The 26,846-nt window shown below is 39.8% G+C and overlaps 2 protein-coding genes across 13 annotated transcripts in view; both read left to right on the top strand.

Annotated features, from left to right (window-relative positions):
- The first annotated feature begins 315 nt into the window (after positions 1–315).
- On the top strand, positions 316–16,616 carry LOC146472201 (catenin beta-like). Its single transcript, XM_085119559.1, has 13 exons — positions 316–454; positions 1,657–1,700; positions 2,194–2,249; positions 7,219–7,471; positions 8,176–8,332; positions 8,461–8,526; positions 9,215–9,393; positions 9,643–9,863; positions 10,560–10,741; positions 11,392–11,706; positions 12,929–13,327; positions 14,297–14,566; positions 15,056–16,616. Exons 4-13 carry the CDS (start codon positions 7,227–7,229, stop codon positions 15,254–15,256), a joined length of 2,235 nt encoding a protein of 744 aa, XP_084975685.1. The 5' UTR covers positions 316–454; positions 1,657–1,700; positions 2,194–2,249; positions 7,219–7,226; the 3' UTR covers positions 15,257–16,616.
- A 1,263-nt stretch (positions 16,617–17,879) lies between these two features.
- The window catches only part of LOC146472197 (uncharacterized), a 60,409-nt gene continuing 51,442 nt past the window's right edge, over positions 17,880–26,846 (top strand). For 11 of the 12 annotated variants that reach the window (XM_085119580.1, XM_085119578.1, XM_085119577.1 and 8 more), the window contains exons 1-4: positions 17,880–18,127; positions 20,055–20,113; positions 20,866–20,937; positions 26,197–26,644. In XM_085119580.1, the coding sequence (XP_084975706.1) occupies positions 20,920–20,937; positions 26,197–26,644 (466 nt within the window). In that variant the 5' untranslated portion in view covers positions 17,880–18,127; positions 20,055–20,113; positions 20,866–20,919. Of the gene's footprint in view, positions 18,128–20,054; positions 20,114–20,865; positions 20,938–25,852; positions 25,926–25,980; positions 26,645–26,846 lie in introns of those variants that run through there. The other variant, XM_085119586.1, reaches the window with a different exon arrangement.

Here is a 26,846-nt window from a genome sequence, read left to right as displayed (position 1 = left end):
CAAGAATTGTTAAAGTATTTGGGAGGAGTCGACTGGAGTCCCCGGGGAGTATAACACTACGCCTGTCAAATTCTTCTATCATTAGAACACCGGGACAAGCGACTTTCATGACGAAGTCTGCAGCTTTCTCCTCGAAATAAAGAGAAGTTGTTGGCGATTTGTATTTTTTGTGATTTATGTTATTTTGTTAATGACAGAAAATCGAATTAGCAGTTTGTAGAGACCGCAAATTCAAGCAAATCTGACGAAAACGCATTTTTGCTTTGTTGAATGCATATTTGGGTGCTTTGATTGACAGGTAATTTACGCGACGGAATCGTCCCCACGCTACTCGCTTTCCCTGCCAAACCCTCGCGACTTTTTAGCATTCCTTGTCATATTCACGGAGTATTTTATCGACGAACGACTTCTGTAGCCGAAAAAAAGGAACACTGGTAGAGGGCTAGCTCCCCAGGTAAGGTTATTCGATAGAATTCAGCCGCCTAACGGTTAGAGTTTCGTTGAAAGAGCGTTTGTTGCTTTCCAGAGCGCGCCATGTATAATATTGAAAAGGCTTTATTGTTGTAAATGCTTGTTTACCAGCACGAAGATTTGGGGTTTAATCGATCTTTTTGCGGGCGAAACTACCTGCTGGATGGCCAAATTTAGGTGAAGGTTTAGCTTTGTTTCATTGTGGAGTATCTTATAACAATATTTTTCGATGAAAAGCGATCGTTTTCGGAACGAAATGGATTTTTAGCCGAACAATAGGGCTCTTATATGCCGCAACTTCACTTGTACTTCGGTTCGGCGCTCAACATATGCCGCGTGTTGGAAGCGTTTATCCAACCGATGAAGCGCCTGATTTGCGAAATTTCTTCCGCTATAATAGCCGTTTGTATGTGATGCCTTGCGAGTATTAAGAATCGCTTTTCTTTGATTCGTTCGGCAAATCTAACGAAATCGCTTCAACCGCGCGCGGCCAGATTTATTTCGTCGTGAATAGTGTCAACATGCTAGTCACAGCAAAAAAAGCCGATAATTTTGTATTCCCCACCAATTCCGACGTTTTATAACGTTGTAGAATAACTCTGTGGGAAGTATTAAGCTGATATTAAAAAAACTTTGAGCTTAAAGTCTGGTGTTGCTGCAAATCTAGCACAGCCTTGTTTAGAGCTCTATAAACTCCGTAAGCTTATTTAACCTGCATGCCCTGTTAGGCGGCGACTTATAGTAGTTATTTTATCCTTTATTTGTACCCCAAGGATATTGCAAACGCCTTAAAAAGGCGTTCTTGTAGTATGTTTTTTTATTTTAAGTTTTCGAGCTGTAAATTCTGATAGAGTCAACGGCAACGGGATAGTTTAGGTTGAAATGTACCTGAACCGAACGAATGATCGGTCGGCTATCATGTTCGCTGCTCTCGCTCGGCATCAACACCAGAATTTGCGAGGAAGGTGACAACGAAAAAGCGTTTTCCTTCCTATTTCCGACATCTTGAGAAAACGGGTTTTTTCTTTGACAGCGGTGATGTGTATCGATCGACGATGGTACGTTCTTCGAACCTCCAAAGTCATAAAATTTATTTGTTAGTTGTGTATAGGGGTATTTAGTTTTAAATGCAAAATGAGGCTGCTCATGGTGGTTGAATTTTCGACGTTAATTTCCCTCCTGTAGATTGACGATCTTCAACTAGCAGATGTCATAAGGAGCCAAAGTTGGTAAGCAAAAAAATAAACTAAAATTGTAATTATAACAATGCGTAAAGAGCATCTTATTTATATCTGATAAAGAAATGGCCATATTGTAGGCTGCCTGCAAGCTATATCTGAGTTAAGATTTATTTTAACGCAACGATAATGCCAGTGGAAATTTTTTCTTAATTTATCTACCTATAGTAAGTTTTTCAGTAGATATTCTTTTGATATCAGTACCTTTTTATCCTCAGATGTGAATTAACGGGAAAGATATTTGTCACGGTTTTTTTATGTGGGTTAAAATTTGATTTAATGTCCGCAACGTAATGCTTGTTTATTTTGGTGACAAAGAATGCTTTGATACGCTTTCGGGATTTCTTTCCGTCGGAAGTCACGTATCTTCAAAATGAAAAAGAAAAAAAGATCACTCGGAACTTTAACGAACTTCTCAGACATTTTTAATTGAAAACCTCTTGTACCGATGAAGGTCTAACTCTGTGTTGTTTTCAATTTGCAGCGTGCGGAAAATTGGAAAAAGAACGCGACATTTTGCTCGATCGGCGCTTTGAAAAGGTGGGCCGGGTTAAACTTATATTTGACTATTTGTATTATTTTTCACCACATGGTTCAGGTAATTACGTTAGAGTGTGGGCGACTGGGCGAAGCTCCAGTTTTTGTTCCCTATGATTGCATGTTGTTTAAGACTTTGTATTGTCTGTCTCACTACCTTCTTGGACCACTGTTGTTAGAAAGGACTAAAGCAAACACGGGATGGTTATTTCCTTTTGACGTTCTGGTGCAGACCTTTGTAAAACAAGAATTTTACTCAGGGTATATTAGCCATCAATCTGAAATTCCTTTTGCATTAGATGTGACTTTTCTAGCACATGTAAATAACCGTGGAGGCACTCAAGTTTAAGGAGCAATATCTTCGGCCAAGTTCATATGCCAGCTGTCTTGTATTGGGCTTACTGCACTTTGAATAATTTACCCTTTCGTGTCGAAAGCACCTATGCCAGAACTGCGATAAATAGGTTCGGGGGGGGGGGGGGGGATAGATCTCGAAGCTGAATGGTTGCCATGCTTTTGGGTTATTTTTGTGCATGGTTATTTTTAATAAGGTAGTGGAATTGGGGAGGTAGGTTACCATACTTCCGGCGTAACCAATCAAACGTTCTGGAATTGAACTCAAGTGAGCATAATTTAGTTCTATTGAGTTTATTAATCGAATATAATCGAACAATGATATTTCAATGAGTTTGATTGTTAAACCAATCAAACACAATTGAACTGGGTTCGAGATCGGTAGTTTGGAACTCAAACTGAATTGTCGACACAGCTTGCCAGTTAACTTAGCAATCAAAAGTTCAGCAATCAAACATTGGATTGCGTTCCATTGACAAGAAGGTTTTGGTGAGCTTTATTGCATTTGATTACCAGACTCAATCAATGGATTGAGTTTGATTCTAGCCTGCGTAGCAGTCGTTTCCGTTTCCTTCAAGCCAAACGGGGTAAGCGCGCGAGGGCATTGGGCAGAAAAGAGCAAAAAAAGTAGGGGGGGGAAGGGTCGGGGAAGGAAAGGAAACGCCTGCCGCTGAGCCCAGACATTTTACCCAACGCCCCCCAAATGGCTTCACTCCCTTGGGGCCTACACTGTCACGTCAAATGTCACATGAGGACCAATCATTTTTAACTTCTGGTAAATCTCAACGAAAACAGAATCGTGGCGGGCAACTTGTTTACTTCAAGTGCAGTATTTTAGAAGATTTTCTCGAACTTTCCGTCGCTCGAACAAAGCGTAGATAAAATTACCCAAGACAAATTTTACTTATGTTTTAGAATATCAACTAATTTGCTTACAGCTGGAATTACAGACAGAATGAGCTTGTCCCACATGGCTAAAATACTTCCTTGCGTTTCCAGGATAAATTTGTATTTCGCGTAGCGTGAAATACAAAGACGTTCTAAATATTGAAAACTTCCATTTCAGACCGTGGTTAGAACTGAAATTTTCCTGCAAAGTATTTACTTGAGGCCTCCTCAATCTATTTATGATTACAGAGTTTGAATAAAAATTTCTTTGTTCGTATGTGAAACAAGCTTTCAGACCAGCCAATTTTGCTTCCAGCTTTTCGTGTCTTTGAGACCGCCGACAGCCAGAACAAATTTTCTTAAATTTTTAAAAATTCCGGCGGGATTTCGAAAAACGAATGACACCATGTTTGTTGAGACGATAATACCTACCAACAAACCAAAGCGCAATGAAAACTATATTTTGAGCGTTACCGGGAATTTTGATTTTGCTTGATGTTAATAGACATTCGCTCTTAAAGCAGTCCTTTGCTCGGGTTTCAACTGAATTGACGTATCTTCCTGGGAAAGTATTTTAGTCGTTTCCAAAGCAAAGCAAACTCGAAATCGAAAGGACACTCGAGAGAGTTTTTTTCCGCCTCGGCCATATTTTCATCTTTGATAAACGGTTAACCGGATGTCGTTTTGGTCGATGAGTTTGATTGACAGACGATTGGCCAATGGTAATACATCATTGCCTCCCGTTCGCTGACGAATGGCGTTCGGTAAAATGTCTGGGCTCAGCGGCAGGCGTTTCCTTTCCTTCCCTGCCCCTCCTACTTTTTTACCTCTTTTTTGCCCAATGCACTCGCGCGCTTACCCCGCTTGGCTTGAAGGAAACGGAAACGACTGCTACGCAGGCTAGTTTGATTCTAGTCAATTGGCTTCGCCGGGTGTACTTGTATCACTCTAGAAGCTGACCAATAGATGGACAACTTTTGGGACGAACAAGTAGTGGTACATATATACAGCAAAGTCATCTTATGGTGAAAATAGGTTGGACACGATTTATTGTAAAGTTGTGTGTTAAAGGTGCACTGACATCTATTTTAGTGTCACTTTGAAAAGAGAAAAAAAAATATTTGTATGGGAACATGAAAATAATGGTTAAATTTTGTTAAAAATAACCCTACTAGGGCACATAAACTAGTATCAATCATTTTTGTCAGGGGATGACTAAGATGGAAACGAATTGCAACTTGATAAAAGTGGCCAATTTTTTCAAATTTTGACAAAATTGCTAAAAAGTGATTCTAGTTTGTTTTTCCCTGGAGAAATCATTTCATGTTTTTCTCCCACTGCTCTAAAAGCGATTTCACATTAAAGAAAGGGTTCTTTGTCAAATACATGTATTTGAGCTGTTTTGGCCAACATACAGCAAAATCCCTGTGACAGTACCCCTTTTGTGCATCTACTACCACAATCGCAAAATCAGATAATTATTTTTGTCTAAAATTGTGTCGGCCTCTGTTTCCACACTTTGGTGACTTGTTTATTCAAAAACATTGTCTGTCTGTAGTCTGGCTTTTTCATTGTCAAAATCGCCACTGTCTGATATAGTATCTGCACTGTACACTTGAAAGTGTTGTTTTAGTAAATAAGTAACTTTTTTAAAACTAGCATTATTAAGCAGTCATTTATAAACCGCTTCTTTTTCTGCATCAGACAATGTAACCCTTTAAGCCTAAATAGTGACAAACATGCAATTTTTCCTCAGAATATCACAACCTGATCGAGCATTGGGTTCATGAGTAAAAAAGCAAATCGTCATCAAAGACAATAGGTCTTGATGTTTTAACAAATACACTCCTAACCAGTTCCATGAGAAAAATAAGGACAACAATGACAGGAATATGTATGTTGATATTTAAGGCTTAAAGGGCTAAAAAGCCAAAATTTGGTTTGTACACCTTTTTGTGGCATGCATCATCGCTTGTGCAGCCATGAGAAACGGAGCCATGATTTCCCACCCCATGCCAGGAGGCCTGGAGCAAGTTCTTATGTAATAAATTGACATCCAAAAGTATATTGGTAGCTTGGTGACATATTAGCATATTCTTGAGACATGAAGTACTTTTATGGGTAAATTGTGTCAAAAACTAATTAACGGATATATTGACACTCTTCAAGTCATGATAATAATTCAGTTGTTAGAATTCTAAATACTAGAATGTTACACCTCAGGATCAAACTGAATGTTAAGTACTATTATTTTATTAACCCTTTCACTGCAGTCCGAAAACTTTGTAAATTTGTGTAATTCCTTACGAAAAAACATGATAACATGATACTCCCTCATACAGAATATTTTTCATTTGTACAGCACCTATACTATCCCTGTGGAAATTTCAATGATCTTCCTTGGGGTTGGGAGTATGGATATTGTCTATAACCACACAATGTGGTGTGGCTGTAAATTCAAGCCTTTTTTATGTTCTGAAGAGTTTCCACCCAAAGGTGTTTGTTACTAACTCTTGAAAAGATGACTGAAAATTTTAAGCCTGTGGACAAAGCCTTATTCTAAAGAATTATAAAATTACTCTTCAGTTGAGAAGCACTTTCCTTTGGTCAAGTTTAAGCTGATGAATGTAAAGGTCTAATGTTGGATTCTCAGGGCAAAATTTTCTCATCAGTCTGTCAGTTGTTATTTATGTTGGGGACATTTTCCTTGACATTTTACCATACAATTTTTGTCAGGTTCTGACACATATGACGTAAAAGGGTGAAGGAATATTGCTTCATCACAATAGGAAAGCAGGACAAACTTTGAAGTCATTTGCATTATAGCAATATCCTGATATCATCCTTGGCACTCCATAACTCTCATTTCCACTTAAAAATAATGATGACGTCCCATTTTGCAGTTTGTTGTTCGAGAAAATATCCATCCCCCTCGTAAAGGTTTTTGGTTTTAACCCCCGACTCTTCTGGAAATTCCACTGTAGCTTTGTGTTTCCTTTTAAAGAAATTTGATTTAAGATCCCTCTTCCTCTTGTATTTTCTTATGACCTTTCATAGGCAGGTGTAGTTATTTTCTCGAAAAGCAGAAATATTGCGTTCAGTTTTGTTTTAAGTGTTTTTGTTGTATTTCCTTAACCTCTGAGCCCCACTATCAAATTGCATGTTACAAGTCGGGAGAATTGGTTTAAAAAATCAAGGATTTTATCTTTGGTGATCATTTACTGCATTTCTCACATTCTGTGTATTTGATTTATTGGTGATATCTGATTATTGAATGTTGGTCACTAGTAAGCCCTAACAGTAATCAGCATCAAATTTCTCCTTGTAATATCAATGCTTATTCAATCCCTGAGATCATGAGGATTACGGATATGATCACCCAAGCTGAATTTTCTTGATATTTTAATACACTTTTCTCCATTACTTTTATAAGAAAAGTATGGTCGACAAGCTACATACAAGGGAATTTGTTCTTTGATATTTAGGGTTAAATGGTTGAGTAAATGCCAGGGGCAAAGGTTATTTTGAATTACGCCTTTTGAATTCTGTGAGATTTCTTAACAGCTCATATTTCTTTGTTTCAATCAGGGCCCATTGTCTAATACCTCCCTATCTTACCGCTCTGGAAATTCCAATCAGCTTCCTACTTTTGTTTTGAATGTTTTGGATATTTTCTGGAACTACACAATGTAAACAAAGAGTTCATCGTTGTGGCTTCTGTTTGTTGTAGCTTTCGCCATGGAGACCAGCAGAATGGGGATTCCTCATGGTGAAATGAGCAAACAAGAACAGACGGCAATGTGGCAACAACAATATCACCATGACTCAGGCATCATGTCAGGTGCGACAACCACTGCACATTCAGTCAAAGGTGATGAGGATGACGATTACATGAAGACCAGTCACATGACATTTGAATGGGAGCAAGGATTCTCCGATCAGGATATGCATGCTATGAATGAACAGTTTGTCTCCACAAGGAGGTAATTAATAATATTGCAGTCACATTTAATGACAGTCTTAGAAACCTTTTGTTACATTTGTAGGCAACAGTGATGGTGAAATAATGATTTTGAACTAGTTTTGTTTTCATTGCTGTTTTCCATATAACATCCACACATTTTTTTCTCTTGGGAGTCATTCCTTTATCCTCATTAGAGCTCTTTATGTTTGATCAAGAAACAATATTGTAAAGGCTGGAGAATTCAAGCCAGTCACTTCATCAGGGTTTACCAGGCGAGCGCTCTTACACTATGCAATTTTCTCGTAGCGTGTCTCACATTTTTGTTGCCACAAGTAGTATTAATTGTTACTTAGTGTAACATGCCCTGGAAATAATAAATGTCTTGCAATTTTTTTTGGTGCTGCAATTGTTGGGAGAAGAAGAAGAATTAGTCAGTTGTGCTTCATGCAGTATTGACTGCAACAAAAAAGTTGTGAGACGTGTTCATTTCTGGGTATGTTACACTACGTAATGTTTTGCGCTATTTGTGTCATAATAGCGCAACAGAATTGCAGTGCATGTTGCCAGATAAATTGACTAGTGTAGCGGTGCACTAAAGAGTTAAGCAAACTTAATAGAACATTGCAACATTGGATGCTGACATACAATAAGTAGATTGTTACATTTTGGGTAAAGTGTGTAACTTGTGTCATTAGAGCTTTTTGACTTTTTGTTTTGAAACAGTCAGCGAATCCGTCAAGCAATGTTCCCTGAGACGTTGGAGGAAGGAGCTCACATTCCATCCACACAGTTTGACTCCACTGCAAACACTGCTGTGCAGCGCTTAGCAGAACCATCTCTTATGCTCAAACAAGCAGTCGTCAACCTCATCAATTATCAGGTATACAGAATCATAATGAACCCAATAACGACCTAAGTTTTAGTTTGATTAATAGTTCTCTGTAGTGTAGAAGACAGGCATTTCTTTTTTTAAAGATTTCTTATCTTTTTTATTGTTGAACTTTGTAGGATGATGCTGATCTTGCGACACGTGCAATTCCTGAACTGACCAAACTGCTGAACGATGAAGATCAGGTTGGTTACCTGTTTTATGTTATTTCATTATACATTATAAGGATTAAAACACTTGGTATACACTGGTCCAATCCCTTTCTTTACTCTTTAATCTGTTTTGGTATGTCCTTGGTTTTAAAATTATTGGTAATTGTAATGAACAAAAAGCATTGATCAGCATAATGTGTGACACGATTCAAATGTTCCTTTTCAACTTTGTGATAAAGTGGTTCTGTTAATCTCTATTCATGTTTTCTTGGGTGGGGTTGGGATTAAAGTAAAGTGACAATTTTGGGCTGCTTGAAGACCATGTGTCTGTAGAATTGTTCTTCTTTCCACATTGACTCAAAAGTAGTTGCTGTTTCTATAACTGAGTGATTTCATGTGATAGCAGCCTAGTTGACGCAGTTGGAAGGGTGTCAGACTACAGAATAGGGAGGTGGTTCAAATTCTGACAGTCAGACCAAGTCATGAAGGTGCTACCTTTGATCTTCATATGACCATGTAGAAATGTCTCCGCTGTCCAGTCTTCAATCTGTAGGAACCCTCATTGTGAACTCCCTTGGTCTCTGGCATGTGGTTGGGTTGGCAGTGGTTTTGCAGCATTATTTTTGATTGAATGAGACCACATCTCTGTATAGCAGCCAGAATTTAATAGGATTTGCTGGAAAGTGACTGAAAACTTGAACCTGTGCTTAATCTTTGTTAGGTGGTTGTGGGCCAAGCGGCTATGATGGTGCATCAACTGTCCAAGAAAGATGCCAGTCGTCATGCTATTATGAACTCACCTCAGATGGTCGCCACTCTTGTAAAGGCTCTTAACAACTCCAGTGATGCAGAAACCACACGCTGTGCAGCTGGTACATTGCACAACTTGTCTCATCACAGGTAAGAAACTGACCAATCTGGTAAAATGTTCTTGATATCTGATATCTGCAAAATAAACCTTTAATTAGTGATTTGATTTAGGGGTATGAATAATCTGCATAAAGCAGACCTTTCAAGTGGTATATTGGGCTTTTAGTTTATCGCTTAGAAACTGACAGGATTTTCCACTTTGCTTTTGGGTAATTTTAAGGCTAAATGGTCTGTATGCTTAACTGTTCATTGTAACAAAATTTTCTCTTTAAATTTAAGGCAAGGTTTGCTTTCCATCTTCAAATCTGGCGGCATCCCAGCTCTTGTGAGATTGCTTGGTTCCCCAGTGGAAGCAGTTGTGTTTTATGCCATCACCACTTTACACAATCTGTTGCTTCATCAAGAAGGAGCCAAGATGGCAGTCAGACTTGCAGGGGGACTTCAGAAAATGGTGGCACTTCTGAGTCGAACCAATGTCAAGTTTCTTGCCATTGTGACAGGTACAACAACTTTCCAAATACCTTTTAGAAAGGATTGAAAGGAAAAGACATTATTACATGTGTCAAGTTAAGACTAAGAAAAGCATTTCCTTAAAAGAACGTCTTTTACTGAGTAAAATTGAAGGGTGTACAGAAGAAGGCCCCAAGTAACTTTTTATGTAAGGTGAAATTCTCCTTTTGTTTGACAAGCAAATAGAAGGTAATTGGAAGGAGAATCTTGGAATTCATTGGAAGTCACTTAGGGCTTTTTTTTCCAGAAACTCCTTCAACTGATGAACAAACACAACAAGGCAAAGAATCCAATAGTCTAAGGCTGCCATCTGAAATGCCCTCTTTCCATAACTCTTGGTGTTTGATGGTGGTGCAATGCATAAGTTCTGTGATACTGATCTAAAAGAGTGCCCCATTTTATATATGTAATTTATTTTATACCAAATTGAGGTTGTTCATAACCTCATAGATAGCATGGCTAGCAGTTTTGATAATGAGCTATAATATGCAAATATCAAGAAGAGCATCCCTTGTGTTACGTACTCAGATGAAGCCACTTGGTTATATGCAAATTACTTGGAAAATAATTAAGGGACAGCAAGGGAAGAAAGTATAAATCTCCTTTTTCTGTTGAAAACCTGCCTCCCTTCTTGTATTCTTGTCATTCCTGTAATAAGTAATTTATTGGTTGTTTGTTTATTCCAGACTGTCTCCATGTGCTGGCGTATGGTAACAAGGAAAGCAAGCTTATCATCCTAGCATCTGGGGGCCCTGCTGAACTGGTTCGCATCATGAGAAGCTATACTTATGAGAAGCTTCTGTTCACAACCAGCCGTGTGCTTAAAGTGCTTTCTGTGGATACTGATAACAAACAGGCTATTGTCGAGGTAAATAATTTTGTCCCATGTCCTATCGCTGTGTTCACCAGATCTTCATGTTTGCTAACCAAAAGCGTGCAATCATGCCTTCTCAATACTTCATCCCCCCTCCCCCCCCCCCCCCAAAAAAAAAAAATAAAAACCCGCAAAAGTTGGTCATCAGACAGATCTCATTTAAAGCATCAGTTTGGTAATCAACAGACTTCGGTCCTGACCTGTACACATTTCCGTTAATCACAAGTGGTTGTGTGACCGCTGGTAAATTTTTATTGGCACACCCTGTAAGACTAAAAAGTTGAATTATGCGTAAGCGGTACTGACAGTAATAGTTACTTACTAACTTGCCTTCTTCCTTACTTGCTAGTTAATGCTAATTCTTTTTTTTTATTTTGCCGGTGCTATAGATCTTATTCCAAAATGGCTCCCATTTTAACATTCGTTTTTTGCATTAAAATCATCCCTTCTTATCTTGTTCATAAGTTAAAAAGGCACAAAAATATTTTACTCAAACAAGGCAAGAAGGACTAATTTGAACACAAACAAAAGAATATTAAAACAGGAGCCATTTTAGCATAAGGTTTTCATTCAACAATTTTTGTCCAGAATAACTTAGTTCCTCTTGATTCGTCTCAAGACATGGTTTCTTGTTCCTTCCTTAGGCTGGAGGCATGCAGGCACTCGCAATGCACTTGGGTCACCAGAGCAACAGGCTTGTCCAGAACTGTCTTTGGACTCTACGTAATCTGTCAGACGCTGCAACCAAGGAGGACGGGCTTGACAACTTGCTTCAAATGTTAGTACAGCTGCTGTCATCCAATGATATTCAAGTGGTGACATGCGCTGCTGGAGTCTTGTCAAACCTGACGTGCAATAACCCAGGCAATAAACAGCTTGTTTACAGGTTTGGTGGGATCGAGGCACTGGTGAGGACGTGCATGCAGGCTGGAGACCGAGAGGAAATCACTGAGCCAGCGGTAAGAAGATGTCATCTTATAATTAATAAAAAAAAGTGGCTTGTTATTTGTAAGTGTGAGGTCACAGTTATTAGGTATTGGCCCTTAGATTTGAGCACAAGTATGACATTTTGAATTTGAAACCAGCCACACCCCATTTTTGAGAGGGAACTTTACAAAGTCCTCTCCCTTGCCGGGAGTCCTCAGGGGATGGCTAATGGTAGGTGCGTTAGACAAGATTCATAGTGTCCTAAAAAAACTAAAATTTTCACTTCAATTTGGTGCATTCCTGTATCAGGGTATTTAAATGTGAAAAAGATGAAACCTTTGCCAAACAGCTACTGTGTATCCTCTTCTCAGCAGGGGCTTGCAGGGTCCGAATTTAACTTTTTTAGGCAGGCACCAAGTGGCGACTGAAATTTTTTTTCAGTCGCCATATGGAAAAATGTGGTCGCCAAAAAGCAGAAAAAAAGTGTCAATAAAATTTTTCCTTCGCAGCGAAACACAAACCAAATTTTTGGTTGCCAGATGGAAAATTCGCGTCTGCGTTTGAGGCCGCAATGGCGATTTATACACCTACCACAGAAAAACCACGACGAATGAATCGCATGCCAGCTATATACGCAGTTTCATAAGAATGCTAAATGTTTTAAGTCAACTTTATACCTTCTCTCGTCTCTACCTTTTGGAGAAGAATTGTACCCGATTGAAAAACTGCCGGTTGGTTCTTTGCTCTATGTTCAAAACCGTAAACGATCTTTCCTTTCGCGTTCTGTCAAGACGATCGACAGATCGCCATGTTGTTCGCACCAGACCACAACTGTGCAGCATTTCTCGTCAAAAAAACATGGTGGCGAAGCTTCGCACTGCTCGAGCTGTGAAGCGTTGTGATAGATTTATATTAACAGGAAAATCGGTGTTATACTTCAAAAGCAGTGGAAAGGTAAAAAGTAAGTGACCAATTGGCGGGCGGCTTTGAATTTTATTTTTATCGATTTGGCTGAATAATCAAAGTTATTGTTTGTATAATGATCATCGCATGAAATAGTTAATCCCCCGCTGGCGACTAGTTGTGAAATTCTGGTCGCCAGTGCAAAATTTTTAGTCGCATTGGCGACCAGGAAAGCGCAATTTCGGACCCTGGCTTGAATGTGGACCTATGGTCTCACTAGCTTGATATTTTACTGTTCAAATTTTATCATTGGTATTAAAAGTGAAATGATTAACTTTTACGTTTCATCAGGTTTGTGCACTACGCCATCTAACAAGTCGTCATGAGGATGCTGAGAAAGCCCAGAATGCAGTGCGGGTTCACTTTGGCCTACCAGTCTTGGTCAAACTGCTCTACCCTCCATCTCGCTGGCCACTCATAAAGGCTGTGATTGGCCTCATGCGTAATCTAGCTTTGTGTCCGCTGAACCACACTCCAATCCGGGAGCATGGAGGTCTGCCGCAGCTGGTTCAGCTCATGATGCGTGCCCACCAAGACATGCAGAGGAGACCAGGACAGAGCGTTGTGATTGATGGCGTGAGAATGGAAGACATTGAGGACGGATGTGTTGGCGCATTGCATATTTTGGCTCGGGAGGCACACAACAGGGCCGTCATACGAAGTCTCCATTGCATTCCTCTGTTTGTGCAGGTACAGTGTGTGTATTAATCAACTTTGTTTAAAGAGGTTGACACTTAACAGTCTGTTATGACAGGCAAACCTGTGTCCCTCAGATTCCAGATCAAATTGGAATTTGGAAATGTTGGTTTTGAGGAGAGGGGAAAATCAGAGAACCCAGAGAAAAAACTCTTGGAGTAAGGAAGAGAACCAACATCAAACTCAACCCACATGTAATGCTGAGTCTGGGAAATCAATCGAACCCAGGTCACATTGGTGGAAGGCAAGTGCTCTCACCACTGGGCCATTCCTGTTCCCCTTTAAGAAAGTTGCAAAAGCTTAATGTTTGTCCAGTACTCTGAATGGATCTCCCCCAAACTCACCCCCCGAAAATTCTTATTTTCAAAGCAAAATCCTCCTCTTACAAGAGCCAACTAGTGTACATGATAACTTTGGATGTGAACCTGTTTGGTCTCTGTTTTAGAGAGATGTAGTTCATAAAAGTAGAGAAGCAGGGATGCCTGTCTAACATGGATTAATTTTGTTAAAGGGCAAATAGGATTTGTAGGGGTTTTTTTAACTACCAGGAGCCAACCTGGCCACTTAGGATTTTAAGCCGCCAACCTTTCCAAAGCAAAGATTGATATAGAATTGTTACAATAGAAGATAAAGGATATTGATTTTCTGCCCCCAAAATACTTGACCCTCTGCTGTTCCCCTAATGACACCTCTGCCTGGGTGCAAATGCCTGCGAGTTATTATTCAAAGAAAGAAAGTTTTGGTGGTCAGGAGTAAAACCTTTTTCCTTGATCTCATGATAAAACCAATGAACTGTTGTTTACCACTAACAGTGTGCAAAGGGGTGATTAGCATCTTAGACTGACCCTCTGTAAGCTACAGAGCACCTTTTAATACTCTTGACCCAGCTCTAGCTTAACATTACCAACGCTCATTTTCCTGTGAGTGTCGTGACCCTTTTGTTCCTCTTAATTTTGTCTCTAGCTTCTTTACTGTCCAATTGAGAACATCCAGCGTGTCGCAGCAGGCGTTCTTTGTGAACTTGCACAGGACAAAGAAGGTGCTGAGGCCATTGAAGCTGAAAACGCAACTGCTCCTCTAACAGACCTGCTTCACTCTCGGAATGAGGGCATCGCAGCATATGCTGCGGCTGTGTTGTTCCGAATGTCTGAGGATAAGTCACAAGACTACAAGAAGCGTCTTTCAGTTGAGCTGACAAGTTCTCTCTTCCGTGAAGATGCACCGTGGCCAGAGGTGAGAAATGGAAGGTTTATGGTTGTCAGTTGCAAAAGATCAAGTTGTCATATGTTACTTAAAGGGAAACTTTCCCTTATCCCTTTCACTCCCATGATCTAAATGTTAATTCTCCTGACTGACTGCCATACATTTATTTTTTAAAGTTAGTTCACTGAATTTGGTGTTACAACAAACAATGTCTTGTAGTTCTAATTTTCTTTATTCTCATCACCTGTCTGGTTGTATGTATGGATTCATATTGTAACGGGAAATTACATATTGATCACTTCTGGGAGAGAGTTAAGAATGATTGATATACTGCTAATCTGTTATGTGCCTTGTACACAAAGCCCAAAAAGCACTCTTTTATTCATTTTGTATGAGTTTATTGTTGTTTTTGAGAGTTATTTGTTGATCACCTTTAAAACTTAATGATGTGGGACATGCTCATTCATTTAAGCTTTTAATCAGTTTAATTGATTCCAATTTTCCACTGTTCTCTTGCAGCCAATGGACGGTGACTTTGCAGACCCAAATTACAACATGCCGCCTGGAGGGTATGGCTATCCTCATGATGCTTTTGATTATAATCAGCCCATGGATTATTCGCATGAGGCTGGCTACGACTTCCACCATGGCGACCCTGCTATGCAGCCCCTTGGTCACCCCCCTCCCCGTGGGGGCACTTGGTACGACACTGATCTGTGAGAAGGACCATTTCCCTTGTACCAAGAACTTGAATAATGCAAACCTTTGACAATAGGTTTTGAACACTTGGTGTTTCTCTGCACAATCTTTCCACTGTGAAGAGAATCTTAACCATATCCTGTTACATTTACTTGCAAGCAAGAATTACTGTCTAGGTTCAATAGTTTCTTGTGGATTTCTGTTTCAAAATGTCCACTCCTCAGGCTGCACTTTAATGTAAATTGCAAACTAGAAGTCTTTCAAGTTAGAAGTAGTGATGGCACCTTGGGTCAATTTTCTTTCTTGCGATCAAAATGTTTCAGCAACTCTATACAAATTTTGAAGATGAGACCTTTGTAAAAAAAAAAGAGATTCCTTCACCTTCATCTATCCTCAGTTATGTGTACTAGTTCATAAGTAGCTCTGTGTAATTTGACTTGTAAGCAGAAAAGCGCTATCATTGGGGCGAATTTCTTCTACCAGGTTTTTCCGCCTTTCTAGGGGGGAATGTGTTAGTTTTAAGCGCAGTGTGTGGTTTAATACTTGCTTTCTTATAATGTATTTTAGACCTTTCAATTTGATCAAAGAAAGAACAAAACATTTTCTCTGCGGATTTACTTTTATTTATTTATTTTCTGTTTTAGTGGAGGTTGCGGGAGGCTCCTGTTGTTTTGAAGAAAAAAAAGCGTTTTCCTTGCTATCCCAAACACTTACTTTTCTTATTTCGTTGTCTTAAGTATTTAAGAGGGTATTGGCAGCCTACTATATATAGCCTTGAATGGAGTGTATAATAGAAAGATACCAGTCCTTTAAATCTCACCCCTTCTAAAGGTTGCAATTTGACGTTTTCATCTTGGACAATTTACTGCAAAAACAGAACTGTACACACTTGTAGTTGAACAATCATCGTATGTTCTGGTTATCAAAACACCTTCATTCTCTCACCCCTGTACATTTTGTGAAATATTTTGTTTTTTTGATTAGGGAAATTAAAGTGGCAATCGATTCAATGGCCTTCACTTTTGTATTTCCCTCTTTTGTGGTATTTTTTAAATCTGCAACAGTTGTTTTTGGTCGTCACGCAATGTCGCATGCGTGACACCAGCTTTGGGGGTTCAAGGAGGCTACCTCTTACTTGACTGTAAATTATATAATTTTGCTTTTTTTTTGTTTTGTTTCTCTATTTTCTTTTTTTTTTTTTTTTTTTCTTAATCTGAGAATCATTGTCTTTGTATAGATAACCACGTGGAAGGCTGAAATGCTTTGCACCGGATAATTTTAGGTATTTTTAGTCATGCTTGGCAGTGCCGCTTTGCAGTGTATTGAAATGATTGATATGAGCAGCTATGTGCAATTAAATTTTATAATCATGTAAAAATGATGTTTGTTTGTGGTTGATGGTTTCTTCCCCTTTGCAAATGCCCTGAGTACAACTATCAAATTTTTCTCTCACGTTGCCAAATGCCCAGTTGTGTTTGATGACTAAAGTATTTCAACTCCGCCTATTGTTGAGTGTCATTTTCAAAGCCGGTATTGGTGGCGTGGGTGGGTGGTGGTGGTGGTGGGGGGGGGGGGGGGAGGATTGTGCTCAATAAGGTTTTATAGGGGGACTTTCCGGCCGGAGGTTCGAACCCTTACCCTGCCCTGTTCACATAAAACTAGCCTGAAGTCAAGTTGGGGCACCGAATCAGAATGCGAAATGTTTAAAAAGTTTCTATGTTCCCGGATCGTGTTTCGACATTTTTCAAAAGCATATTTTTGTAACCTTGACATTCTGATCAGTTCGGTTGCTTTAGTTGAAATTCCCAGAATCTTTTGGGGAAGGAATTTTCGAATGCTGCTGGCTTTCCTACGACGCCAACCCCCCGGTTTTTAACGTCGTTGTTGTCCCTTCAAAAACAAAAGGTTTTTTTTTTTTTGGCAGGTTTACTAGAGTTTCTAAAGAAACTAACAGGTTTTCATTGCAATTCGATTGTAATCAAAGACCTTCAACCATGACGTTCAGTAAGATTAAATTTGGCCTCTTTTACAAATTTTCCCTCAAAATGGTCTCCGAGGTGGTTTGAAGGCAATTGGTGTAAAAGCAAGTTACTTTAATCTAAATTTCACCTCCCTTCTGGTCTCTTTAATACTCCAAAGAGAGAAATTCCAACGTCTCTTTCGGGAGTAGCTGAAGACGGCTGAAGGCTACAAGTACTGAGACTGAAATGAATCGAAGTAATGTTTGAACAAAAACGGGAAAATCACCATGCTGTAATAGTGATGGAGTAGACTGTTTGAACTATGAATTGAAGTTGTCCCCCCCCCCCCCCCACCCCCTCTCTTTCCCCCGCTCCCATCCGTCCTCCATATAACTTTTTGCAGGTAACGAAATTTTTGGAAACTTTGAGATATTCTCATTATTTTCGCGCTTCGTTATGAGTTAACCAAAAACCCTTTGCATTCGTTCTGGAAAGTAATCATTGATTAATTCGTTCCACATTCCTTTTCTGAAAGTCCTTTTTCCTACATTTTCTATTTTTAATTTGGAACCGATCACGTGTCAAGGCACGTGATAATCCCATGTGACATTGTTTGACCAATAGGAGTCACTATTGACAACAATACAGAATCCTTTTGGGGACGCCACGAACCCGTTACGAGAGCTAGAGGGAAAGCGTTGGAGACGTCAAATCGATCTTCCTTTCTGGTGTTGTTTTTCCGAGTTTTTGTTGTTAATTTTCAGTCCCGTAGTCATGGGCTGACTTCGTCTCATCACTGATCGTCTCAACATGTGGGCGCTACGCAATAATCTAGCAAACTAGCTGGATTGTTCTCGCATACGTGCAGGGGGTGGGGTGTCATCAAGCGAGCATCAAGCTTCCTCCTCGACATTTTTCCGTATGCTATCAGGTAAGGTAAATTGTAGGCCTTGGACTCGACTATTTCAAAATACGAATTAGTTTAAGACTTCTCTTGTATAACTATCTCATATTTGAATCTTCCACAAGAGTGTCAAACTCAGATTTATGCGCCGATCAAATCGAAACTTCAACATCCCCCCCCCTCCCCCCGGGCAAACCCCGGGCATTTGACTATTTTCTGTGCCCGGGAGTGGGGAATTTGACGGGTAAGGCCTTCCCGGGGGTGGGGAATTTGACCTTGCCTGGGTGGGGTGGGGAAAATTGAACCGGAAGTGTCAGGTTTCAAATCGCTTTTTTGGGAGGTCGCCGAAGTCGCTAACAGCTATAAACACGTGTTTGGACGAGATGAATGAGAAAAGGAAGAGATACAGCATTACAATGAAAGCTTACCAAAAAAGGTCTTCAAAAGTGAGAGTGCTTAAATATTAATTATTTTTATAGATTGTATGTAAACAATGAAAATTTTATTATACAAGGAGTCAAGCTGCGGCTTTGTCCTGCAGTGAGTAGTGAAAGAAATAAACACTGTCGAATGAAAAACCGCTTTGGCTTAAATTGCAGAATATCCTGCCACTCGAACAACATTCTACGTGGCCGGCTAACTAATTAATATGTATTTCTATGTATTTGTGTCTGCAGAGGTTTTTAGAATAGCCATAAAACAGAAGTGAACAGTTAAAGAAAAAAAAATATTGTCGAATGAAAAACCGCCGCTTTGGCTTAAACTGCAGAATACCCTGCCACTCGAACAGTCTACGTAGCCGGCTAACTCATTTTAAATATGTTATTATGTATTTCTCGTTAAACAACCTTTGCCGTGTTTCGGAGTTAGAACAGTTTACACTTGCTGATTGACATTGTCTGACTTAATAAATTCAATGACAGGAGCCGACAACGATTGTTCTTTAGGAAGGGCATTTGACAGACAAATCCGACGATAAGGTAGGGCATTTGAACACCATTTGGGCCCTAGGGGGCGGGAATTTGAACGATCCAATCTTCAAAAGTTCAAATGCCCGGGGTTTGCCCGGGGGGGGGGGGGGATGTTGAAGTTTCGAGTTGATCGGCGCATTATGTTCCAAACTGTCGAATATTAGAATCGCGTGACTCGAAATTAAATCAAGTCAATTCCATAATTACCCGCAATAGAACGCGAGTTTAATTAATCAGCAAGATTTCCCTGTAGCCACGCAAATCAATTAATGTTTTGTCACTCAGTTTTCTTTATGATTTCTGTTTGTTTTTGAGGCTGGCATGAAAGTAGTTAAATCACAGCCACTACTTGCACGTGTAAAGCGGATGTTTCGCACAGCGTGTAACGTCATTGTTCAACTTGTTGAATGACCCATTTGAACATTCAGCACAGTATAGAGCCCTTTTAAATGTTTGTTTAGTAGAAGTGGCACCATTTGTTTATCACCAAATTCCATATGATTCTGTGGAACACATACATCGTACCACAGTGACTTAAACTCTCCTTTAATTGGCTGAACATCTCTGTGATTGCAATAGCTGTTTTTTTGCAAGTGTTTTACTCACCCAAAATGAGATCAAATTTGTTATTCTTCAGCTCCCAAATCACAACACTAAAGCCATAAACTTGTGTTTATTTCATGAGTTAATTAAGCCTTTAACGTGCTAGAGACTGGGAACTTCTTTACTGCGAACCTTCAACAATATTCATCACTGTCACAATTTACCTGCTCTCTGTCACTATTGGGAGCTTTTTGTTTCTATTCACTTCTTATTCATCAAAACTTGTGCATTTTGGCTGACTATTCACAATGTAACTATTCATCACTGTTCAACCTTTCAACTATCTGCTAGGTTGGGGTTTTCTCTCTGGCAATCTTATATAGATTGATCTGCAAATGATATTAATAGTTAATCTGGGACATCTTTCTTTCATATTAAAGGGAGCTCACTGTCATGTGGAGGTTCAAGATATCAAGGTTACTTGTAACAAGCTTTTAAAGTAAGTTCTTCTTAGATTTTCAAATTACTTTAAATTAACTGTACTAACACCTTTCATACCCTTTTGGTTTGGTGTCAGGATGGCTGCTTTAGTTTGCAAAGCAAGGCAGCATAATAAATTATTTCAAATCTTACTAGTTTTCTTCATGTCGATATTGAATCAAAATTTTACTGTTGATCCTGATTGAACGTGCGGAAACTCAGAAAATTCTGAGACTGAATCAGCCTTCTATTTATTGTACATTTTCCAAACAGTTATTATCTGACTGAAATGTCGATGCTGCAACTTAAAATGGTTCACTTTCAAACCAATGACTGAATGCTGAGGGGGAATATCAACATTAAACAGGAAAAGCAAATGGAGGGCATGACATCAAACATCTGATCTGTGCTGGAGTTGAAATATCTCAAAAGACCAAACAAATTAGACATAGGATAATTCCATAATTACATGTTAGTTTTATTTCCTTACTGTTTTGTATTTAAAGGTTTGAACAAGTTTCAGGGCTCAGATATTATATATTTCACTTATTTCAGTCAAAATCGTAATCTTATAATTTAAAGCTAATAATATTGCAAGTAAATTTACCAAATTTGATCGCAATAGGGATATTGTGGAGGCGTGATAGAATGTCAGACTTTCAATTTGAGGGTTGGATTATGGACATCTTCTGGAACTACACATTCGGTAGGGTGAATTGAAGCCATGCAAGAACACAGCAATGGAAATGTTTTTGTTTTTTTAATTTACAGATTGCAGTGTAGTGTCCTCGTTACTTTGAATTTTGTTTCTGAAGGCTTCCTGTGATGTCCAGGCTGACAAAGGTAACCCTGATAAAATCTCATATTTGTTAGTTTGTAAATGGTCATCTAACATACATAATTTAACTGCTGATCACCAGTAGATGAGCAAATAGTGCCTAAGGTGTTGGCTGGGGGCCTGAGTTTGGGCAGAGCACAGTGGTATCCCTGACTACCCTGCAAATGGGAACCACCCCTGCAGCAGCCAGCCAACAGGCGCCATCACACTGAAAGGAATCAGTGGAAAATTATTGAAGATACTGACATGTACAGTACCTGACCAAAATGTACTTAAACCAAACAGGAGGGAGCCAGTAACTGCAAGATTTGCATTGAATGATCTGCCAAGATCAGCTCAAACAAAGTAAATGCAAATAGCAGCGGCTGTATTAAATTCTTATGCCGTTTGAGACATTGGGAGATTCCAGAAAATATCCATACCATACCACGGACGGCTTTTAGGATTTCCGAAGGGGAGAGGGGGTTCACGATTATGGAATTCTGAGGGCATGGGGGGTATTTACGATTGGATATCCGAAGGCACTGGTGATTTCCACAGGTGAGATTTCTGGAGTAGAAAGTGTAGAGTGAGTTCCTTGAAAACGCTATTGTAGTGGACTTTTGTAGTTCGTAAATAAAATTATCCACGAACGTATGATCGCGGAAGCAGAAGACAAGCATTGATAGATCATGATACATTTCATGTACACTACATGAGGCATATGGGTTGGCTTTTCGTGCACACTACATGACGTATAAAAGGACGCAACAAGACTCGACGGTGTATTTGAGCTATTCTGCTTTGTAAACGTCAAAACAGCACAAAACAAAGAGGAGTAAAACTGATGTAATTGGTGTTTATTATTATAGCCAAATTCGGACTTAAAAAGAAGTTTTCACAGCCTGGCCACTAGCGGTAGGTTTTCCTTGTCGCTGAAGAGTAAAGCTTGTCGCCTAGCGCCGCTAGATCACAGCCCTGAGGAGGCATAAATTCATGTTCGTTTGTTCATATAGACGTTGCTAAGTCGAAAATGTACTTCCCAGAAAAACCGGAAATTCTGAAAGGGAGGGGGTTTCACGATTATGGAATCAGAGGGCATGGGGGGGTAACGCATTTTGGAATTTCCGAAGGCAAGGGCGGGGGTTAAAACATGGAAGCCGTCCATAGTTGGGTATGGATATTTTCTGGAATTGCCCATTTTAGCTAGGTTTACCTGGGGTCATTTCAGTCTGTGATAACATAGCCTGTCTTGTTCAAATTTATGCAGTGATAGGATCTGACTTTGGAATAAGCTAAGTTACTATACCAGTAATTTTTTTTCTTGTTGCAGGATGTTGTGTTTCTTGTTAAGTCCATCACTTATCTTTTGATATGTTTTTTTTTTTTCGCTGAAGCATCTTGTAGCAACATGCAGCAGAGGGCTGTTAAGTCTGTGTTCTTTTCATCCCTTCGCTCTGCTAAATATTTTAAAATCTTTCTTTTGTTTAGACCAGTCTATTGACTGTGTTTTGAATTTAAAAAACATATTTTCAATCCTTCTTGGATCTCATCAGTTGCTGGAAAAGGATTCATTTCTGAGTCGCTCTTAAGATAACGTCAGCATTCTTCCAAGAATGAAAATGTATTCTGTTTTGCTTGCTTTCACGTGTGTAGTTAATACAGGTATGCCCTGTCAATACACTGAACACATCAGAAATATTGGATTTCTATTGACTATGCAAAGATTGCCCACTGTTAAATGCAGTTTTGATCCCTTTTCATCTGAAGCTTGTACATGTTTCTGTTTTGTGCGGCAAGCAAAAATGATTTATTCTGTTTAACAGATAAGTGTTATTGACGTACTGTATGTTTCCTGTGTGTACATGTGGTCACATTTGTTTTTGTTTCAAGATGTTGTGCTTCTTCTCAAAGGTTTTTTTTATTGATCCTTTATTTATGCTGAGCATTCAGTAGCTTCCTTCTTATAGAGGTGCACAAGTCTAAAGTCTAAGAAGGCAGCGTAGCCGAGTGGTTAGGCCGTCAGAATTGTAATCCAGAAGTCCCAGGTTCAAGTCCCGCTCTGACTGCTAGCTTAAGTTGTTTCTCAGTAGCCCTAAGTTTAGCTCCTGGACCAGGCTTGTAAATAGCCAGATGGTCTGCCTCCTGCCAGCTGGGATTCTTAACCATATTATGCTGTATTTGAAATGTTTGTTTCTGAGCGGTTTGTTTCATAATATCCCTGAAACTCTCCTCAAGGGGAGTGGATAGTTAATAAGTATATTAACCCTATTAGTGCCACGATTTTGAGGGGGGTACCTTGGTAGTGCCAGCCTAATATTAGCCAAAAAAGCTAGGTACACTAAAACAAGCATAAAACAGGAACTAGCAGTCCAATCAAGACAAGCTAACCATCAGTTTATTCCTTAGAGAATTGCCTTTCACATGCAGTCAGGTGTGAAGATGACAAGTTGGTTTCTATGGAGACAGTGGTGTCACATTACGGAAGATTGCGTAATCAAAAATTTGTTTTGAAACTTTGCAGACAAGATGCATATCCTCAAAATCAAGTTACAAAGAGAAAAATTGTACCAAATGAAACCTAGTTCTATACACAATTTGGAAATAGCGTGAAAAGTCTCTAGATACATTGAATAAACCAAGAAAATTTCCTTATTTACATGTGCCTGAAATCGGTGAAAAAAAGTGAAATGAACACAGTCCACATAAAGGCAACATTTATACAGTGTATTTAAAGTGTCACCATTAACTTTAACTGCAAAATGTCTTTTCCAAAGTTGTAAGAGCTATTTCTATACAAAAACAGAGGAATATGGCCATACTGACAGCTCATATTGACTAAAACATTGAAAAACGGTCTGCGGATTTCAGACAACTAATTCCCAAAAAGGTTACAAACTGGTTGGAAAATTCTCATTTACTTAATATAGACATTAAAGTGACTTCCTCCTCTTTGTGTTGTGATCCAGTAAGTGAAAACAGTCCAGGTGCACACCAACGCCACACCCCATACACTGTGTTTTTGAATGCTTTCTGCCACCGGGAACACTTCGGTTTGAACAGACAACACAGTCTTTCTCCTTTTTCAATGGCAGTTTCCAATCTGATGTACTGAAACACTTGGTGGCTGAGGATTGTCAACAGTCATGTCTTGGCCACAGAGCTCCTCCACTAGTGTACACATGAATTGCATGCGAGAGAGCTTCCTTGTGGCCGAGGTGTTTTTCTCATACAGGACGAATGCACAATAGGCCATTCTGTCGAGTATAGAAAAAAAGCACTTCTTCCAGAATTTGTGGAAAGCTCTCTCAGCTGCAACATGGTCCACCATCTGGTCCAGCAAATCCACACCACCCATGTGCTTATTGTACATAGACACAGGGTGGGGAAGTCGCTTGACTGTTCCATTCCGGTGTCTGTGGTCTACCATTTCAGCAGGGAGTCCAGTAGACAGCATGAAACATGGATTCTTCTGCGACTTTTTTTCCTTCCATGCCAAGGCCAGCAAAGGTCCCTTTCTAAAATACAAGCATTCTTGCTCCTTGGGTTTAGCAGCCTTGAGCATTTGTGGCACCCCCTTTCTGTTTGAGCGCAGTGTTCCTGTTAGAAGGGTCCTCTTTGAGTACAAATACTCAGCGAGGATGGGGCTTGTATAAAAATTGTCAACAAAGAGGTGGTAACCTTTGTTGAATAGACCAGCTTCAGTCATAAGTTCATCCACCACATTATAAGAATGACCGAACTCTGATGATGGTCGAGAGCGCTTTTTCCCACAGTAGATCAAAGTGTGAAGGGGAAATCCAGTGGCAGAATCAGTGGCAGAGTAAAGTTTCACTCCCCACTTGTGGTGGTGTTTGTTAGGAATGTACTGCATTAGTTCTGTCCTGTTTTTCATACCAATCAAGCTCTCATCAATAGAAATTAAACGATGAGGAACAAAATACCTCTTGCACGCATCATTCAGACCATTCAATAATAATCTAAACTTGTGAAGGGGATCATACCGCTCTGAGTTTCGCTGAGCATCTTCACTCTGGTTGTCATGGCAGTGCAGAAACTTGGAAACAAGTTGAAACACATTTCTTGACATCACGGATTGAAAGTAAGGGGTTGAGAGACAGGCAAACTTGTTAGACCAGTAGCTTTTCACATCCTTTATCCGCAAAAGCCCCATCAACAAAGACAGCCCAATGAACTTTTTCAATATGCTAAGGCGGAAGTCAAGCCTTTCCCACCATCTCGCCCTGCTGTGAGGTGACAAACTCTCACCAGCTACGCGAAAGAACTGCTCCGCGTACCATTGGAGATGAATCCGCCGCAGGCATGTTTTGGATTCCAGGATTACGGGCAGTGAAGTTCATATCAGCTAGTCGATCGTCAGGTTCAGGTGGATAAACCCGCGTCCAAAGTGCCGCTATCTCCTCTTCTGTAGAGCCGTCCGAATCACTGCCAGATTCAGAACTTTCCTCTTCACTGGAAGAAAAATTTTCGGACACTATATCGCTACTCTCCGCTCCAGAATCATCGTCCAAATCTGACATATTAGAACTGCCGCTATGCGACGCCATGTTGATTTCAACATGCCATGTTGTTGTTTTCGGATCACGAATAGCTGGCGAAAGCACTCGAATTAGTCCCGTTGGGTATTGTTGTGTATCCAAATTATTTCCGAGATTATTCGTCTTTTTCTTAGAGCAACTTTGATTGGTTGAAAATGCTTTTGTTTTTGCTTAAACCAATAAAATTCTTTGTTATGTTTATGAGCCGATCTCATCGGCCCTGGCACTAATAGGTGTTTACGCTTGGGCCGATCTGATCGCCCCGTGGCACGAATAGGGTTAAATAATTATGTTCTTCTTAGTATTATTACAGTCAACTCCCTTTATTGCAGACACCCATGGGACTGTGAGGTAGTGTCCTTAATTTCGAGGGTCCGTAATAGTGTGAATTTTTTCAGTCAAACGTCTGTAATTTATTTTTGGCGGGGATTTTTCCTGCTGTCCATATTATTGAGGTGTCCGTAATAGCAAGGTGTCCGCAAGGCAAGAGTTGACTGTATTATTATTAAGTTACTTGTATGGCAATTTTTTGGCCATTGCCTTGCTGTGCATAATTTCATTATCCAACAATCCAGTTTTTGCAGTGTAACAATGATGATATTGTTTGCTGGCTGCTACATGTAAGCTGATTAAAACTCTCCTATTGCATCATCCAATGACTCAGTTTTTTTTAAAGAAATATATTTACCCTTCGTTAAAAAAGGGTCCCTGGCCATGTTTTTTCAGGTTACCTCGCTACCTAGCACGTCAGCCTCTACATCACAGGAATGCCTAGAAAGTGGATCAAGCTTGGCTTCCAACAGGACGCTGAAAGTTACTCTGTTGAGTAGTGAATGGCAATCTACAAAGGGAGGCTTGTCAACCATTAACAGAGAACTTGCCATCCAGTTAGCAAAACACCACAATGTGGAAGTCAGTATGTATCTTCCTCAGTGCAGTGAAGAGGATAAGAAAGTTGCTTCTGGTCATAACGTCCGTCTCATTGAAGCAGAGGAACTGATAGGTTTTGAGCCCATTGACTGGTTGTTGTCTGTACCTAAAGACCATCTCATGGATTTTGTGATTGGACATGGACTACCACTTGGCCGACAAGTACAACTTATTCGACGGCAGACCCAGTGCAAGTGGATTCAGGTCGTGCATACAGCTCCAGAAGAACTGGGCATGTTCAAAGGTATTTGAATTTTTTTTTCTTTTCCGCACATCATGTTTAAACTCATCGCCAATAGATGAGCTTGGGAATTGGTGCCTCAGGTGTTGGCAGGGGGCTGGCGCAGTTCAGGCAGTGCACTGACGTATTCCTGACAACCCTGTGAGCAGGAACCACCTATGCAGCATCCAGCCAACCGGCACCATCACACTGAAGGAATTCAGTG

This window comes from Pavona decussata, unplaced genomic scaffold (genome assembly GCF_977016875.1).
Source record: "Pavona decussata unplaced genomic scaffold, jaPavDecu1.1 SCAFFOLD_100, whole genome shotgun sequence".
Lineage (NCBI taxonomy): Eukaryota > Metazoa > Cnidaria > Anthozoa > Scleractinia > Agariciidae > Pavona > Pavona decussata.
The sequence above is the reverse complement of the archived record's forward strand: the minus strand, read 5'-3'. Positions and strand labels throughout refer to the sequence as shown.

Coding starts and splice junctions, on each gene's coding strand:
- LOC146472201 (XM_085119559.1), top strand. CDS start 7,227: ATGGAGACCAGCAGAATGGGGATTCCTCATGGTGAAATGAGCAAACAA. Junction 8,527..9,214: donor TGCTGAACGATGAAGATCAG/GTTGGTTACCTG, acceptor AATCTTTGTTAG/GTGGTTGTGGGCCAAGCGGC. Junction 10,742..11,391: donor ACAAACAGGCTATTGTCGAG/GTAAATAATTTT, acceptor TTCCTTCCTTAG/GCTGGAGGCATGCAGGCACT.